Raw genomic sequence first — 18,974 nt, 5'->3', positions numbered from 1 at the left:
ATGAAAACCGTGCATAATCAGTTTTGATTTAATGTTTGTGATGAACCGTCCAATTCTACAGCATTATTTAAAGTGAGACACGTGTCATACAATTATTATAACCTCCATAAACCTTCAGGAACGATTCTGAGTGCTCGCATGTTCTCTTAACTCATCTAATTCTGTTTGATTGGTTCGCATGTCCTTGTGTCGGGGGCCGTCAGTCGTAAATTGGGCGATTAGAGAGGCTAATTACTTCACGCGTCTTTCACCTTGTACAGAAGTAATTCAGCGGCACGTAAAGCTGTCAGTGCCGACAGGAACAAACCTGTGGAGATGAGAAACTTCACCCGTCAGGCCGATCAAAGCCTGGAAAAAAAAGCCAATAAATGAGACGTTTCTCTGCTTGAAATTATTATTGTTATTATTTTTAAGATCTCTGTTATGTTTCAGGGCTCAGTTTGGATCCATGAATGTTTTCTAACCTCAAATAATTTACTTAAAAATGCCATAACATTTCTAAAAACACATTTTTTATGTAGGCCTATACAAAATATCTCAAAATATCTTACATAGCCTATATTATGTTTTTATTTTATTTCATTTTAATGGGGGATGGGGGGGTTGCCGATAGTTATTTTTTGAGAGTAGCATAATTGCAGTAATCTTCAAACTCTTTGTTTAATTAAAAATATTTAAAATTGTACAGATTATTTGAATTCATTTAGTTTTGCATTTATATGACATGGAAACACCAAATATACAAAATGTATAATATCTCTGGAGGTTTATACATTTATACAAAGTACATAAAAAGTACTTAAATTTAAAATGTCAAAAACTTTCTGGAATAATAATAATAATTATAAAATAATAAAAAATTAAATGAATAAAAAATAAAAATAAATAAATAAAAAGTTCATGGGATCAAATCTTTGAATGATTTTTGACTTTTTAGAGACAATTTTAGTGATTCTGACAGTTTTTAGAAATATTTTATGTTTGACTGTCAAAAAACACTTACAGCAATCTTCAAACTCTTTTTTCCTTATTTAAAATATTTAAAGGGTTAAAAAACCTATACTAAATATATTTATACATATGTACATTGTACATAAAAAAGTTTTTAAAAAGTACAAAAAAAATGAAATCGGTCTGAAATAATAATAATAATGAAATATTACTATAATTAAAAGATTAAACAAATAATAGGAAAATAATACGAATAAAGAAATAAAAACAAATTTTAGGGTTAACAAGGTTTTTGACTTTTTAGAGACAATTTTAGTGATATCTGTCAGTTTTTAGTGACACCCCCCCACACACACACACTTAAATAAGAATAAATAAATAAGAAATATACATATGTTCAATCTTTTACAAGGTTCATGGCATCAAATTTAGATCTTGACTTTTTAGAGAGCCACGGGCATTGCAAGGCAATTTCAGTGAAATCTGTCAGTTAGTAGAAACCTTTTATGCTTGATCCTCTAAAGAAACACTTATTTCTAATCGCTTGTTTTTGTGCCTGCGTGTGTTTTCAGGGAACGCTGCAGCAGTTCGTGGATGATTTCTTTCGCAGTGTGCTCTGTTCTGACTCCACCGTCCCGCCGGCGGTTAAATACTTTTTTGACTTCCTGGATGAGCAAGCCCTGAGACACGAGAACGTAGACGAGGAAACCATACACATCTGGAAGACCAACAGGTGGGGAAGTGTGTGTGTGTTTGCGCTGTGCTAGTCACAGCGGCGTCTCTGCTCTCTGATTGCAGCTTCTCTCTGGAGACGCGCGGCATATGCTAATGTCAGCGGCGTGTTCATTTATTCCGCCTGATGTGCGAATGCGGATGCGGTGTGATTGACAGCTGCCGCCGAGATGTGAATAAATATGACGAGTAATATCATCACTCCAGCAGCTTCACCAGCGATTCTATTAAATATAAAACCGCTCACAGCCAAACAAACACCTTAATTACATCCCTGGTTGATTTAATTGTTCGGTTATTATACACCTTTTGTTTTTTTTCCTCTGCTATTCTCCACAGAGATACAACTAGTCATCTGAATGAGCTTTTTTTATTTTTAAACCCGACTTTCAGGAAACAAAAGCCAGAGCTGTTTAATAACCTGTTTGAAATTCCAAAGCCGTCTGTCCGTGTTCACGCTCCGACGGCGCCAGTATTGAGGGGCGGATTGAGTGAATTATTTGCTCTGTACTGAGTTTATGCTCCAATTGCAGGAAAGACTCACTATCAAATGGATTAAATAGCATAATTAGCAGTGTTTGCTAAAGAGAGCATCTCGGTTTCTCATGCTGAGGGTTAGAGATTTAAAATAAACCCCTGACCGTGATTAATAAACATGTTTGACATGAATGATTTCACAATTCGCACAGTTGTGCTGTTGTGGTAGCCTGGTGGATGATGAGATGCTGAAAAGATCGCATGCGTTTACATTGAAGGAGGGACCCAAGCCACACTGAGTGTTAAATGTAGGCTACTTAATTTTTCTTTGGCAAGTTTTTTGCACGCATATTTTTTAAGTAAATTTCACATATGGATTTAAGTAAACTCTACTTAACTAAGTTAAGTGAAACATAGAAAATAAGTCATTTTAACTTGGTTAGTAAAAGGTTGAGTAATATCTATTTAGTTGAAGTTTCCTTTGCAATACATTTCATTTAAACAATGTAACATTGAATTAAACCACACTTTTAAAGTACATGCTTTACTTAGAAACATCTAAGCAATTAACACAATAAATATTGTGTGACACCATATCTACATATCAGAGGTTGTGTGTCATGTGAACGCAGAGACCTCAATACTTGTTAGACAACACACAATGACAGTAACATTTGATGGATCGTTTTTGTGTTTGAATGTGTCATTTTGAGTATTATATTCATATTTATGTGTGTTTGTGTATATATATATATATATATAAATATTGACTTGACTTTAGAATTTACTATATATATATATATATTTACATATTATATATTTACAAACTTTTATGCGATTAATCGTGATTAATCGATTTGACAGCACTAATATATATATATATATGGACTATTGAAGGTGAAGTATTTCTTACATATTTCACAGCCCATAATCCGCTTCTCTCTGCAGTTTGCCGCTGCGTTTCTGGGTGAACATTCTGAAGAACCCTCACTTCATTTTCGACGTACACGTGAGCGAGGTCGTGGACGCCTCTTTGTCCGTCATCGCTCAGACCTTCATGGACGCCTGCACGAAAACAGAACACAAACTCAGTCGGGTAAGTGTTTGAGAATCAGCTACAGGCTCATAAAAACCCAAAATACTTCATTTATTTACTCCCTCTCTCTCTCTCTCTCTCTCTCTCTCTCTCTCTCTCTCTCTCTCTCTCTTGCCTCCAGGATTCTCCCAGCAACAAATTACTCTATGCAAAGGAGATCTCCACCTACAAAAGGATGGTAGACGAGTAAGTGCTCCAGCATTGCACAGTCTCAGCCTCCAGCCGAACGCCCACAAATGGTTTACAGACTGTCTGATGCGCGTTGTGCACAAAAATGGCGAGAACTTTCTCAACATGATGATTGACTGGGTTTATGCAATATCTCGGCAATTCAGTGCGACAGGTTTTTATAAGCCCGCCGGCAATCAAAGTTGTAATTATGTTCCCAGGCGGCAACGATGAGCAATTCTGAGATCTGCTAAAGTCTATAGGCTTCAAATCTCTGAAAGTTATTCATGATTGTCTTTTGTTTGAGACACTTTAGCGTGTAAATAAGATACACTTGAGTACAACAGTATATTCTGCTTTGTTGTTTAGTTATTTGTGATTTACCAGGCCCTAAATGACAATAAGATAAGTGAAGATGGTGTGTTGCTTTACATATCAGTCAGACGGTCTCTTTCTAAGTGTGTTTTTTGCCAGAATAATCTGCAGTATAGATCAGATGTTTTGTTTGTTTCTCCACAGCTACTATAAAGGAATCCGTCAGATGGTGTCAGTCAGTGACCAGGAAATGAACACACATCTGGCTGAAGTGTCACGGGTGAGTGTGCGATGGGCTTTCGATGGAAATGTGCGACTGGTGTTGATTTATTTTATTAATTTTATTTTTTAGGCACACACAGATAAACTGAACACACAAGTGGCTCTTCACCAGCTCTACCGGTACGCCAGTAAATACTACGATGGGGTGAGTACACACACACACACACACACAAACGCGTGCACACACGTACAAACACACACACACACACTATCAAACACACAGGATATTAAAATGGAGTGACAACAGTGACATGCTTGATTTCATCTAAATTTTTTAACAGCATTTCCTAATTCTTTTATAATTAATATGCATGTGGTTTTATATGAATTGACAGACTATATGGAATAATTGAACAGTTCAAATTAATTTGTCACACAGCAGGACCATTTAAATAAATAGATAAAAGATGATTGAAAATGGTGTTGGGAAAACTTCAAATAAATGGTGGCAAAGTAACAGAACCTAAAGTATACACTTTCATAAATACACACTATACATATTTTAACATGGATGGATGGATGGATGGGTAGGTGGATGGATGGATGGATGGATGGATGGATGGATGGATGGATGGATGGATGGATGGATGGATGGATGGATGGATGGATGGATGGATGGGTAGGTGGATAGATAGATGGGTAGATGGATGGATGGATGGATGGATGATAGATAGATAGATGGGTAGGTGGATAGATGGATGGATGGATGGATGGATAGATAGATGGGTAGGTGGATGGATGGATGGCTGGATGGATGGATGGATGGATGGATGGATGGATGGATGGATGGATGGATGGATGGATGGGTAGGTGGATGGTTGGATGGATGGATGGATGGATGGGTAGGTGGATGGATGGATGGATGGATGGATGGATGGATGGATGGATGGGTAGGTGGATGGATGGATGGATGGATGGATGGATGGATGGATAGATGGATAGATGGATAGATAGATAGATAGATAGATAGATAGATAGATAGATAGATAGATAGTTTTAACTGCCTGTGAACTCGAGGCTGATGGTCCTTCACTGTGTCTGTAGATCATCATGTCTCTGGATGAAGACCCAGCCGCTCAGAGTAAACAGTTAACACTGAGACTGCAACAGATCGCCGCAGCGCTGGAGAACAAAGTGACCGACCTCTAACCCCGTCACTCTCAGTGTGTGTATTTAGCTCGTCACTATAATCAGATGTTCAATTTCTTCCTGTGTAGAGACAAAAGGTTTTATGAATTGTATTCTATATATTTTTTATTGTGCAGTCTTTATGCAGAAAGCTTTATAAGAGGAAAATAACTTTTTAAATAGACGGCCTTGTGTCAGTTGTTTTTAAAGCTTCTGTGTGTGTGTGTGTGTGTGTGTGCAAGAGTGTGTGTGTAAAAGGATGCCTACATTCTGACCAAAAGGGAGCTGCCCATGACCCTGCGATGCGTGTATGCAGGGGGTGTGCCTACAGTGAGGTCATATCTGGTATCGTCCAATCAAAAGCAGCTGAAGGTGACAGTAGGGATTGCATGGGATGTGTTTGGAAAAATCATACTAGCATACTACTCATACTACAGTATGTACTGTATTGGTATAGTGTGCAAATTATCTGTATCAGTAAAATTTCCTAAAACATGCAGCATAAAGCTTCGGTCACGTTTACCACAAACTCCAGTCATTTTAATAAGAATCCATGAGATTGCAAATTTAACTCATTATTTGACTGCCAAAAGAAACATAACTACACAAAATTGGTTGTACAATTTCATAATTATAATATAAACACAGTTTATACTGCGGTTTGCTAATATGTGATTCCAAACATATTCATTTATACGATCAAACGGCCGTCCATTTCATAACCACAGTTTCAGTTCAGCCAAACGGACTCGCTAGTAGATCCACAGATAATCAACACAGGCAATAATGAATAAACAATACGACGATATAAGGCATTTAATTTTTATGTATGATGGTAGCTAATAAAAGTCTTTATTTCAGAGGTGTTTCATTTCAGAAAGCAATTTTATTGTGAAAGCTGCGCTACTGACTGACTTTATTCCGTACGGCACAAATAGTCGATGCACAGGACAGATTTGTGATATAAACGTGTGTGAGGCCTGAAACAGACTTGCGCAGTGTGTGTGTGGACTGATTGACTGAAAGCTTCTCATTTAACTCTTTGCGGCTCCATTGGAAGGCTTTAGATGTGTGATCTGGAACGCTAATGGCTTTATTTTGGCAGAGAGGATATAGACACACTAATTTGTTTGTTATTTGCCACTAAACAAGACGGTACTTAAGAACTCAGCCAAATTTCTGCTCCGAGAGACGCTTTTATCTCTGTACGAAAACTTTACATATTTGTGGCATTTGCATCTTAAAGACTCTTGTTTTACGTTTACTTTTTGTTTTTCCTTCTAATTGCTAATGTTCGTCGGAGCAGTGTGTATAAGTTAGGAGGAAGGGACTCTCTCATTCTAGAGAGCTTTGTGGACTAAAGGACAAGAGGCGTCAATATTTTTGGTCTGTTTGCCCAGATAAAAAAGGCGATGTGAATGCATGCATATACACTACCGTTCAAAGATTTGGGGTTGGTAAGATTTCTTTTTTTATGTTTTGAAAGAATTCTCCTTGCTCACCAAGGCTGCATTTACGGTATTTAATCAAAATACAGTAAAACTAGTAAAATTGTGAAATATTATTCAAATTTAATAACTGTTTTCCATTTGAATATATTTTAAAATGTAATTTATTCCTGTGATCAAAGCTGAATTTTACTCCAGTCTTCGGTGTCATATGATGATTTGCTGCTCGAGAAAAATTTCTGATTATTATCAATGTTGAAAACAGTTCCATATTTTTGTGGAAACCATGATACCGTGAAACCATTTTTATCAGGATTCCGGTGGGATTCTGATAAATAAAGTTCCAAAGAGCAGCATTTATTTGAAATAAAAGTCATTTCTAACATTATAAATGTCTTTACTGTCACTTTTAATGAATTTAATGCATCCTTGCTAAATAAAAGTATTAATTTCCTTCAACAAAAAAAAATCTTACCCCAAACTTATGAATGCTAGTGTACAGTATATGCTAAAATTAAGCAATAAGGTACGAGAATATAAGCTGTGTCCCAATTCAGAGGCTGCAAGGAACCTTCGATTTGGGATAGCCCTCGTCGCGCCGCTGTGACTCAATCGGCCTTCGAAGGATGCAGCCTCTGAATTAGGACACGCCTCTAGTAACGGCTTAACAAAACATAGCCATTTTATTTCTACGTAATAAAAATATTAAGTACATTTCATTAAAGCATTATTTTATTATTGCGCGTCATCCTTCCGCCAGAAAACATAGTCATTGACATAAACTAATGAGTACATTCGCATATTTTGGCCTCATAACATAAAAACCACAAAACTCCGATATTAATTTCACAGGGTCATTAAACAGGTGCGTGTGGCCCACAGAACTCATGCTTTAGAGCCTCCTCCGGTCTGAAATCGCTGTCGAGAGCAGCGGTATCACGGGAGCAGATGGCTCGCGATGTCGGATGTTGAGATTCCTGCGTTTCTGTCGAGAGTTGGGCGGCACTGCTCGGCGTGAAGCTCTTTTGCACGGCCCTCCCTCTCTCTTCCCTTCCCTTCAGCTTTAATACAACCAGCAGGAGGTGCGTTTGATCCTAACTGCATGTGTGATGCTGACTCCATGCTTTCCAGTCTACCCTCGCCCCTTTCTCTTTCATCTTAAAGGGATTGTTCACACAAAAATGAAAAATTTAATGATTCACTTAAACTCGCACTGCAAAAATTGAGCGAGTTTTTCAAAGAAATCTTGCTTTCCCTTCGAATTACTTTTTTTTTTTTTTTTTTTCTATTTTCTTGATATTCTTGTTTTTAGCATAAACTCATTCACTTTCAAGTCATTTTGCTTCTCAAGTAAATGTATCTTGATTTAAGAATGTTAAACCAGACAAAAAAAACTTGGAAAATAAATTATTTTTGCAGTGCATGTCGTTCCAAATTCCATGGAACACAAAAGAAGAATTGTCACACATTTCCTGCCATAAAGAGACAAAAAAAGACATCTAAACTATTAAGAAATTCCTACTTTTGTGTTCCACTGAAAAACTAAAAGCATAGGTTTAGAATGACATGACGGTGAGTAAATAATTCCGGAATTTTCTTTGTTTTTAAATGATGAACTATCCCTTTAAAGCACAAGCAGAGATGCAAGTCTCCGTAGTCAAGTGTAAAACGCTTCTTTTAACGCCTTTCTGTAGCCGAAACGTGCCTTAAAAGTGTTTAAATGTGCTGGTGCGGTGGTATTGAAGACGTCGGGGTTGGTGGGGTTTCGGTATTCGTGGGGTGTGTAGAGGTCAGAGGTCGTGGCGTACGTGAAGTGTGGTGTTAGACATCAGTAAGTGCAGTATTCAGGTGTGCTGTAGCCAGAATATGCCAATATATTTGAACATGCTGTATGTATAGAGCAAAAGCGCCGTTTATAAAACCGTGCAGATCTTTTGGGTGTTTGTGGTGAGTGTGTGTGTGTGTGCTTTTTAGGAGTTTTACTGCATTGGGAAAAACGCTCGAGCTGAATAAATGTGTGGAGGAGAATGTCAGAACCTTCCCTCCGGACAGCTGCCATTACGTTTGGTCTTTATGCAAAAGGAATTATTGATTAGCACAAATGTTTTTATTATTGTACCGACCCAAAATTGTGTTTCAATGGTGTGTATGAACAAACAATCTGTACACAACCTTTTCTTACTGCTGTGCAGTTAATATCATTATTTTATGTCCTAAAGAAAATATATGCCTTTGTATTAAAATGCAAATCTGTCTACACTGTTCTCCTGTGCGTTATGCTCTGAGAAAACTTTTGTTGTTGTCGACATTTCCCCCACCCCACCCCCCTTCACTGGTGAATGTGCCGAGAGCAAAGTATTCTGGGATTGCGGAGGACGACGAATTCTCTTTCGGGCTCTCGGAGGACTGATGTCGTATGTGTGAACTGTGCCGCCACAGGTCCAACATGCCGTCTGATCCTTATGTGAATAAATATACACGTCCATTTCTCGAGTGTTGGGTTTCGCCTCTTTTCTGGCCCCTGATCTAAAGAGTCTCTAATGAATCAGGTGCCGTAAAAACATTAATGTGACCTTTAATGATGAGATCTACATGACATTTTGGTGTCTGCACAGATGTTTATGTCTTCAAAGGAGAGCGGAGCCCCAGGAAGAAGCTTCGAGAACCAGATTTTGTGTTGGATGTCAAGTGGGGACAGTATTCAGAATGACGTTTGTGGTTTTTTAAGTGCATCTTAAATTGATTTCATGCCCTCAGCAGCCAATATTAACCACACAAGCCATGTTAATCTTGTTTTCACATATTTTTGGTCATGAAGGTGTGTTACACAACCTGAACATCTGCTTAGTTTGATTAGCCTCTAACAAGCGATAACAAAAAATATGGGAAGTGTTTTCTTCTCTGTAAAATGTAACAAAGTAGAGTTCAAATTTATGCAAATAAGCCCTGATGGGAACCAATGGGAACGGCTTGTAGCAACCAACAGTACAAGGATAAATCACCATTAATGTGAGGCTGCATCCGAAATTGTACATATTTTGAACACGTAATGTCTTCGAGACAGCAATAAAAGTATGTTCTTCTATATGTAGCATGAATGTAATCTGGATGGACTACATTCATCATGTTGTCATTATCATGTGACCAACCAGCCTCAGTTAGTGCCTGGGTTTAGTGTGCGTTCAGGGCACTGCACTTTGGCATTTTTAAGACATGGGACAGTCTTGCGCACGCACTTCCTGTCACGTGCACGTTCTCTCAAGTGGCCAAGGCCGCAAGTGTGGGTATTTGGACAGGCTCAAACAGTATAAGCATTGTGTTGTCATTTTAAGACCCCCAATGAGGGCTTAAAGTGGGTCTGTTGAAGAAAAATGAAATATGCGAAAAATGTTTACATCATTCAGAAGTGTTTTTGGAGCGGTGAAGGAATAGGACAGCGTCAAAACCAACACATCTGAAGTCTTGAGCCCACCAAACGGATCTAAAGAGTCGGCGCCAAACCGAAATATGTCAATCAGATTATCACAAATCTCCTCACGATTTACACCGCAGACAGAAATCTAATCACACCTCTTCCTTATTAGATTTTTAGAGGTGATGACGACACAGTTTGAATATAAACCCTTCACCTTTTATACCTCTTGACTTATGTAAATTCATAAAGTCTCAGTAATAAGCATTATATGAGTCTCTGTCTTCTAGTTAAACACGGGGAAGAGCAGGTCTGCGTGTGAGACTTTCTGTTTCATAAGAGCTTCTGCTACCCTTGATTCTATAACCGAATTAATCCGATCAGACCGTGCGGCCCCCCTGCATGGGCACTGAATTAACTTAGTCACGATTCTATGCAACTGGGCTTGAGCCTAGGAAAAACAGCTCAGATTTTCCACACGCTGGGAAAATAAGAAGATCGAGCCCTTTCATTCTTGCTGTGAGAGCCATCACTCAAGGAAAGCCCGCTCTGGCAGGTGTTTGTGTTTGTATTCACCTGCAGTGGTGTCTAACCCTCAGATATTAATGAGATTTCTTCGGCTTAGCCTTAAAGGGAGACACGGACCCTCAAACTCACACACACTCAAGGATTCTCCCTTGGCTGCGGTCCAAGAAAACCTCAGAAACTGAAAGGGAATGGTCATGATTAATAATGTAGTGCTTGACCACAAACAGCTGTAGCTTGTGGAGGTGTTCAAGGCATCTGCATATCTCAGAGGAGCCAGAGGGAGAGTTTGAACCTGAATGGGGTGGTTGTTCCTCACACTTCAGGGACATCTTCCCCTACTCTTCTCTGTCTTGTTAGAAAGTTCACTTTTTGCTCTGTTTTCCCTTCAGGTGAAATGAACCAGCCTGTTTTTGCCTCATCCACCAGCAGGAGACCAAATACATAGAAATGTAAAAGTTCATTTGGTATATTAAACCATATTATTACCAATGCATTCAGAGCCGTTAACCAAAACAATACAAGATTTATAAACAACTAACGACTGGACTTGTTGCCTATAGGGTGAATAAAAAATTTAGGTAACACCTTATTTTACTGTGTCCTTGTTACATATGTTTCATGTACTTACCATAGTAATAACAGTAAATTATGCATAATTACATGCAGCTAACCCTCAACCAAATCCTAATCCTACCCTAACCCTATAGAAAGTGCATAGTTGCTTAATGTTATTCAGTACTTAAATATATAATTACACTGCAACAATGACACCTTAAAATAAAGTGTTACCTAAATTTAGTGTACTAAAAGCAGGGCCACATAAATACTCAAGTATTAACTTTCAGTTGCATCTGGACTGGAATCATTTTAAAGGAATGTTTTTTTGATGAGAAATAAAATATTAATAATCAAGAGAATGTGTATCACATATAGAAAATAAAACTTCGTATGAATGTAAAAATATTCATACATTTATGGAAATCTGGATAACAAAACAAATGCATTATTATTCGCCGCGACGCCGCTAGCGGACGCTCTATCCGGAAATGTGTACGTCATAATACAGACAGTGCATATTAAGTTTGATCCAATGAAATTAGGTAGTGGGCGCCCACATGTCTCTGGTTTAGCCAATGAATGTACAGTCTCTTACGTTTCATCCAATGAGAGTACAGAGAAGGCGGGACTTGGGTGTGTAGCGCGGAGGTTAAGGAAATCTAGCTCGTGTGTGTATGCACATTGAATGCTTGTTTTTTTATTGCCAATAATATTTATTCACTAATGCGGAATAAACATTTGCAGCTCGGACAGCTTAAACTCGAGTTTCAACGTGAGTAAATGATCTCAGACACGCATTTCTGAACATGCTAGCGTTTGTACGCTGCAGTTGTGTTTGTTTACTATCTTCGGTATTAAATACGTCAAATACAATGCGTTTATCTGCTTAAAAAACAATAATGAGTGTAATAAACCTTAAATTATTATATTTAAGGACATATTTAGCTGTTTGCTGTGGCTATTAGGTTTGGGTCATGTATGCTTCATTCATTGAAACAGAAAGGTGTAACGTTAACTTACTCATATTACAAATAAGATAGTAATAAACAAAAGGTATTAAGACACTTTACCATTTAATACAAAGCAAATAGTAGCGTAATTAAGGACATGGAGACAGTTGATATTTTCAAGAACTGTGTATATCCTCTAGTATTGTATGAATTCCATAAATGTAGTTTTTTTTTGGCGCAGATCTCGCTGCGTCATGATCCCGCGCTCTCGCTGAGATGTCCGGTTGCCAAGGCAACAGCTGCAGCATCACGGGGATGCTGGGCGCGCTCTGCGACTGCTGCATCTCCGGGTTGTCATGGAAACGTTGCGCTCCGGGCGCAGTGTCGCGGGAGTCGGCACGTCGGATCCTCCGCAAGCGTGCGTACGGGGCGTTGCTCGCAGGACTCTTCCAAGACGGGTTGTCCAAACCGGCACCGAACGCCCTGGCAAAAACACCTTCCCATAATAAAATACTAATGATCTCCTTTGACCTGCGCGTGTCCGGCCACGATGAGGAAGCCGAGAGGTTGGAGGAGCTCCTGGGTCAGCTACGGGACGGGGCGGGACTGTCCGAACTCGATTCCGTCCTGGAGCTCCTGGTGCAGCTGGCCGGGTCCGTGGCTCCGCCCCCTCTGTCTTTCAGTCATGACTACATGCGGCGGGAGCGTCCCGTGCAGCGCAGACCCCCGTTGGGCGGGTACCTGAGCAAGGACACGCAGCGCTTGGAGGAGAGGGCGTGGTCTTTGATCTGTGGGGAGGAGTGGGGCGTGTTCGGGGGCGTCTGCAGGACCCTGAGCATTATGGACGCCCCACCGGGCACCGGGCTGCTCGGACTGGGGCGCAGACCGGATATCGAGGAGAAGTTTGAGAGAGAAACCCGACTTTCACTGTTTGGTGCCCTACAGCACTCCAAAACAGCAGATATGGACATCCGACTGGACCTGCCGCCCGTTCCCAGTAACGCAGACATTACTGGACTCAGCATACGGGTGAAGATCCTAAAAATATGTATTCTTCTTTATTATGTTTTAGTCTTGTCCTACCTGGTATCATATATGTTGTTGTTCCTGCAGGTTCCTCTGTGTCTGGATCAGTCTGATGACGAAGGCTTCCAGTCTTCCTCTAATCTGACTCCTGATTCCCAGTCTGAGGCGAGTCCCAGCCCTGAGGTGGACGTGTGGGAGGCCCTCCGGACGTTCGTGCCCGGCAGACGGCGCTGTTGGGAGAACATTGGCTGGTAAGGGAGAGTTGAGCAGACTAGAGTCGGGCTGTAAATATCTGCTCTGACTGACAGTGGTTTGATTCGATTAGGATTATTTTCAAATCTGCCCCAAAGCAATCAAATTTAATTGACCAGATTATTATGTATAAACACTCAAATTATAATAATATTTTATATCACTCAAAATATTCTGTCATTAATTACTCCTTCATGTCTTTCCAAGCCCGTTAGACTTTTGTTCATCTTCGGAAAACCAATGAAGATCTTTTTGATGAAATTGAGTTTTCTCTCCCGCCATTGACAGCTACTAAACTACCGCTTTGACGCTTCAAAAAGTTCATAAATAAATCGTAAAACAAAATTTGAGCGGTTCAGTCCAAATTTTCTGAAGAGACTCAATCGCTTTATATGATGAACAGATTGAAATTAGGCTTTTATTCACATATAAACATTCATCAACTCACACATCATTTGTGGTAAACAGAAGCTCAAGCATGAGAACCAATGAGGTTTGTCCTCGCTCGCTCGGGTTTGGAACGACATGAGGGAGTAATTAATGACAGAATTTTCATTTTTGGATGAACAAACCCTTTAAATCTTTGAAATTAGTTTTGTTGAATTACTTTACAAAACATTCAATGGTATTTTTTAGGTGATTTTTGTTGAAAATAGGTCAAGAACTGTATTTTGGATATAATTTATGATTAGATATAATAATAATTATTATTTAATGATATTCTAATTATTATAGTCTATTAAAGGGATAGTCCACCCAAAAATGAAAGTTGTCCTACAGGTTTAGAACAACATAAAGGCCTGTTCACACCGGGACGAATTTCGCGCACGATTTTCGCCGACGTTTAACGCCTCGTGACTAAACAAAGGGCGCCAATGTGAGTGTGCACACCGACGCGAAAAACGGCACGCGTAAAAGCGTCACTTTTTAAAAAACGCCTCGGGTTCGTTTTTTTGGTTTGACGCGCCGCGTCAAAAACTATCCGACCAATGAGATTGGCGCTTTTGCTCACGTGTCCGGAGCTTCTGAAGTTACAGTAAAACACAACTTGGGGGCGCTCAAACACAAAACGGTCTTGCCGAGCACACATACATAACGGCGAAGAAGATATACGCCAAGTAGTGTCTACACCTCTACACTGCCGCCGGGAAGAAATAAGACGAGGAAGATGCAAGGCAAGATGAATGTAGAGCTGCTGGTCTCGTTGGTGTCGGAACATAAATAACTATATGACAAACGCGACAGTGACTACAAAAATCTTGATAAAAGAGAACTGTTATGGAGTGGTATTGCAGAGCAAATGGGAATTTGATGGTTAGTTTCATTTCACTTAATTGTCTTTCATGTACATAGGCTATAACTTTTTCCCACAAACGTTTGACAATCGCCACCGGGGTATTTCTGTTTTACATTAAGCGCCATCTAATGTCAGGGAATGAATTTGCATGTTCACTCGGCTCATCGTCAGCGAAAATCGCTTGGGTGTGAACACAAAAAACGCGTTGAAAAACGCTGGCGAATAACGCGCACCGATATTCGTCCCGGTGTGTACGGGCCTTAAGGGTGAGTAATTGACAGGATTTTAATTTTTGGGTGAACTATCCCTTTAATGAATACCACAATCAATGCATTAAGTTGGACAGATGAATGCATGCATTACAATGCACCCCTGCCGAATACTTTAAAAGAAGTAGTTTGAATATGGTCCACATTTGTCATCCTTTTTCTTTGTCTCGTTCAGCCCGCCGGGTCAGAAGGACCCCCCGTACCTGACAGAGGCTGGCAGAGAGGCGTTTGATCAGCTGTACCGCCTGTGGGAAGGAGAAATGAGGAACATTCTGTCCACACAGACTCCATCACCACTCCTGCCTCTGCCACTGGACTGCCAGAGTCAGCTGGTCAAAGACGTGCTCAACGTGCTGATCGGGGTCTCCTCGGCCACGTTTCCTCTCAACGAGGTTGCTGAATTCAATATACATCAAAAAAAGACATTGAATTGTAAATGTAAAAATAAGAACTTTTTTCTTGATTTTCTCTTTGCGTCATTCTCCACTCAAGGCTAGTGTACAGTTCGACGTCCGTCCGGATATATGTGTGTCCGGGACGTCCCCTGAGAGTGTGTCTCGTCTGCTGGGTGAGCTGGCGCAGTACGGCACACACTATCTGCGTCTCAGCCGCTTCTCCCTGAGCAGCGGGAGTCAGAAGGGACTCGTCTTCCAGGTGACGCATGCTGTCATTCTTATAGCATTTCAGGATCTTTTCCCCATAACAACAGCGTCACACAGATGCTTGTGTGTGTGTCTCAGGCCTTCACAGGGGGGCTGCGGCGTTACCTGCATTACTACAGAGCGTGTGTGCTGAGCACTCCGGCCTCTCTGAGTCTACTAACTATCGCTTGTCATTTCCGCAAACTGGGGCGTCAGCTCAGGTAAATCTTCCCTCTTGTCATGCAATCCACAAAGCTGTGTAAATAAAAGAGTGTAAATACACTTTATTTACAATGCAAAACTCTTGCCTCATTCCAGTCAGAGCATTTTGGGATACTAAGCGGTAAAAATGTGCCTAGCTTCACACTAGCTCTGGGACAAAACAATATTAATGTGATATATATATATATATATATATATATATATATATATATATATATATATATGTGTGTATATACAGTGCAATGCATAAGTGAATACACCCATGCTAAAGTTGACTAAAAAGAGGAATAAAAAATCATATTTTGGAAATTGAACTTAATGCCTTAATTTAAAAAATTAGGAAAAATCCAACCTTTAAAGACACCAATTTTCTTTGTGAATGAATAATGTATCGTAAATAAATAAATGTTCTTCCTTAAAATACATGGTGCATAAGTGAGTACACCCCTATGTTAAATTCCCATAGAGGCAGGCAGATTTTTATTTTTAATTTTTTTTTATTATTTTTTTTTAGGATACTATGCATCCTGATAAAGTTCCCTTGGCCTTTGGAATTAAAATAGCCCCACATCATCACATAGCCTTCACCATACCTAGAGATTGGCATGGGGTACTTTCCATAAGATCATCTCTCAATGCAAATCAAACTAGCTTTTAGGCTAACTGAAATAAAATCATGCCAATCTCTAGGTATGGTGAAGGCTATGTGATGATGTGGGGCTATTTTAATTCCAAAGGCCAAGGGAACTTTATCAGGATGCATAGTATCCTAAAAAAAAATAAAATAAATAAATTAAAAATAAAAATCTGCCTGCCTCTATGGGAATTTAACATAGGGGTGTACTCACTTATGCACCATGTATTTTAAGGAAGAACATTTATTTATTTACGATACATTATTCATTCACAAAGAAAATTGGTGTCCTAAAAGGTTGGATTTTTCCTAATTTTTTAAATTAAGGCATTAAGTTCAATTTCCAAAATATGATTTTTTATTCCTCTTTTTAGTCAACTTTAGCATGGGTGTATTCACTTATGCATTGCACTGTATATATATATATATATATATATGTATATATGTATGTATATGTGTGTGTATTTATATATAGATGATTATGTATTAAATTATATAATGTAAGTTATGTATTATTTTATTATTATTTATACAGAATAAATGTATTTATATATATATATATATAACATATAATTAATTTTTTGTATATATGTAATATATGATTCATTCATTTTGTATATAATTGTATGTAATATTTGATAATTTATATTACATAATTTTTATAGATTTATAATAATTTATATTAGGGCTGCACGATGTGTCGTTTAAGCATCGATATCGCGATGTGCGAATCCACGATAGTCACATCGCAGGATGTGCGATGTAGGCTGTCATAGTTAATCCGTGATTCATTAACCGTACGGGCCAGCTGCTCCCCGGCCATTGACGCATGTGATTCGCGGATTAATTGCACATCTTAACCATCATAGAGTGAAAGTTTATCATTTGCATGTGTTTTTAAGTCCTGTCAGTTTAACAGGGCGCATATAAGAACGAGCAGAGCGAGAGCGAGAGAGCCCCGGCCGCGCGCGCTCACCTTCACCGTCTTCAAACAACACGAGCGCTGTCTTGCTCTCTCTCTCCCTCGCGCATATTAATCAAAATCAATTGACACGATGGTGTCAAAAAAAAAAAAAAAAAAAACTACCCAGTGATGAAATGTTTTCTGTTGACAAATCTTGTGCGATATCCTAAACTGCTGAGATAATTAACACAACGCGTGCCGTAGACTACATGTCCGATTCGCGAACTAATGATTCCTTTGAACCGATTTCAATTTAATGAATGGTTTAAACAACTGACCTGTCCAACACTGAACTCACAAGACGTCTGAATTGGTGTATAAAAAATCTGTAACACTTTACAATAATGTTCTATTGATTAAACTATTTAACTACATTAGTTAACATTTACTATTAGTAAACTGCACTTCTACAACATTGTTAATTTCAACATTTAGGCTATAGCCTTATTGAAATCAAAAGTTGTACAGTATGTGTTAACATAGTTAAAGTAACATTACCAAACAATGAACAGCTGTATTTTTATAAACTAAGATAAACTAAGATTAATAAATACAGTAACAAAAGTATTGGTCATGGTAAGTTCATGTTAGTTATTAGATACATTAACTAATGTTAACAATTCAAACCATATCCTAAAGTTACAAACAAATAATTTACTCTAATTTAAATAATACTCTGATGTTTAAATCATTTAAAATGAGAATATAAGTGTGCTTAGCCCATATTTGTTTGTAAGAAAAAATTAGATTAGATTTAATTTCATATCGCAATATATATCGCAGAAAAATAAAATATCGCAATGTCATTTTTTCCCAATATCGTGCAGCCCCTAATTTATATCACGTAATAATTAATGTTATGTACTGTGTATATATATATATATATATATATATATATATGATTTCTAAAGGATCATGTGATAGACTGGAGTAATGATACTGAAAATTCAGCTTTGCATCACAGAAATAAATTATAATTTAAAGTATAATAAATTGAAAACCAATTATTTTAAATTGTAATAATATATCACAATATTACATTTTTTTCCTGTATTTTTGATCAAATAAATGCAGGCTTGATGAGCAGAAGAAACTTCTTTCAAAAACATTAAAAATAGTAATGTTTCCAAACTTTTGACCTGTACTGTATATATATATATACAGTATATAATAATTATTATTATTTATTTTTTTACATTTTTTTAATAGTACATTTAAAATTATAAAAAAATATTCTAAAAAATGATAATGTTAAAAAATTCTAAAATTATTTAATAAAAAACGTGTAATGTTTTGTGTCGGGGCCAGTAAAATGTCGGCAGGGCAAGTAGAAATCTAAACAACCGGCCCGACTGGTTGAGCACAAAAAAAGAAAATTATTACTGATTCCTAAGTGTCATTATTAGTGGACATCAGGAGAAAAAATAAAATTAAATATGTAGTCTGTAAGAAGAAAAATCAGTTTCATCAGATGTTAATCCATGCCCTTGTATGTGTTATCAGGTATCTGTCAGAACTGTGTTGTGTGGATGGAATCGCCGGTGTGGGACGAGCAACATTCCCCATGGTAACACACTCAGTCTTCTGACAGACACAATAGCTTTGAGTTTGAGTTTGAAGATGT

The 18,974-nt window shown here is 38.3% G+C and overlaps 2 protein-coding genes across 3 annotated transcripts in view; both read left to right on the top strand.

Annotated features, from left to right (window-relative positions):
- Nucleotides 1-9,090, top strand: part of plxnb2b (plexin b2b) — a 153,645-nt gene extending 144,555 nt beyond the window's left edge. For both annotated transcript variants that reach the window (XM_084094826.1, XM_084094827.1), the window contains 6 exons: nucleotides 1,524-1,684; nucleotides 3,109-3,256; nucleotides 3,378-3,442; nucleotides 3,944-4,019; nucleotides 4,092-4,166; nucleotides 5,066-9,090. In XM_084094826.1, coding sequence (XP_083950952.1) covers nucleotides 1,524-1,684; nucleotides 3,109-3,256; nucleotides 3,378-3,442; nucleotides 3,944-4,019; nucleotides 4,092-4,166; nucleotides 5,066-5,170 — 630 coding nt within the window. In that variant the 3' untranslated portion in view covers nucleotides 5,171-9,090. The remainder of the gene's footprint in view (nucleotides 1-1,523; nucleotides 1,685-3,108; nucleotides 3,257-3,377; nucleotides 3,443-3,943; nucleotides 4,020-4,091; nucleotides 4,167-5,065) is intronic.
- A 2,625-nt stretch (nucleotides 9,091-11,715) lies between these two features.
- Nucleotides 11,716-18,974, top strand: part of tubgcp6 (tubulin gamma complex component 6) — a 19,193-nt gene continuing 11,934 nt past the window's right edge. Inside the window, 7 exon segments of the mRNA XM_084095233.1 lie at nucleotides 11,716-11,867; nucleotides 12,287-13,074; nucleotides 13,159-13,322; nucleotides 15,065-15,281; nucleotides 15,382-15,543; nucleotides 15,630-15,751; nucleotides 18,854-18,917. Of these exon segments, the coding sequence (XP_083951359.1) occupies nucleotides 12,322-13,074; nucleotides 13,159-13,322; nucleotides 15,065-15,281; nucleotides 15,382-15,543; nucleotides 15,630-15,751; nucleotides 18,854-18,917 (1,482 nt within the window). The 5' untranslated portion in view covers nucleotides 11,716-11,867; nucleotides 12,287-12,321.

The sequence above is a fragment of the Abramis brama genome (genome assembly GCF_963993115.1).
Source record: "Abramis brama genome assembly, chromosome: 20".
Classification (NCBI taxonomy): Eukaryota; Metazoa; Chordata; class Actinopteri; order Cypriniformes; family Leuciscidae; genus Abramis; species Abramis brama.
This window is presented reverse-complemented; position numbering and strand designations above follow the sequence as displayed.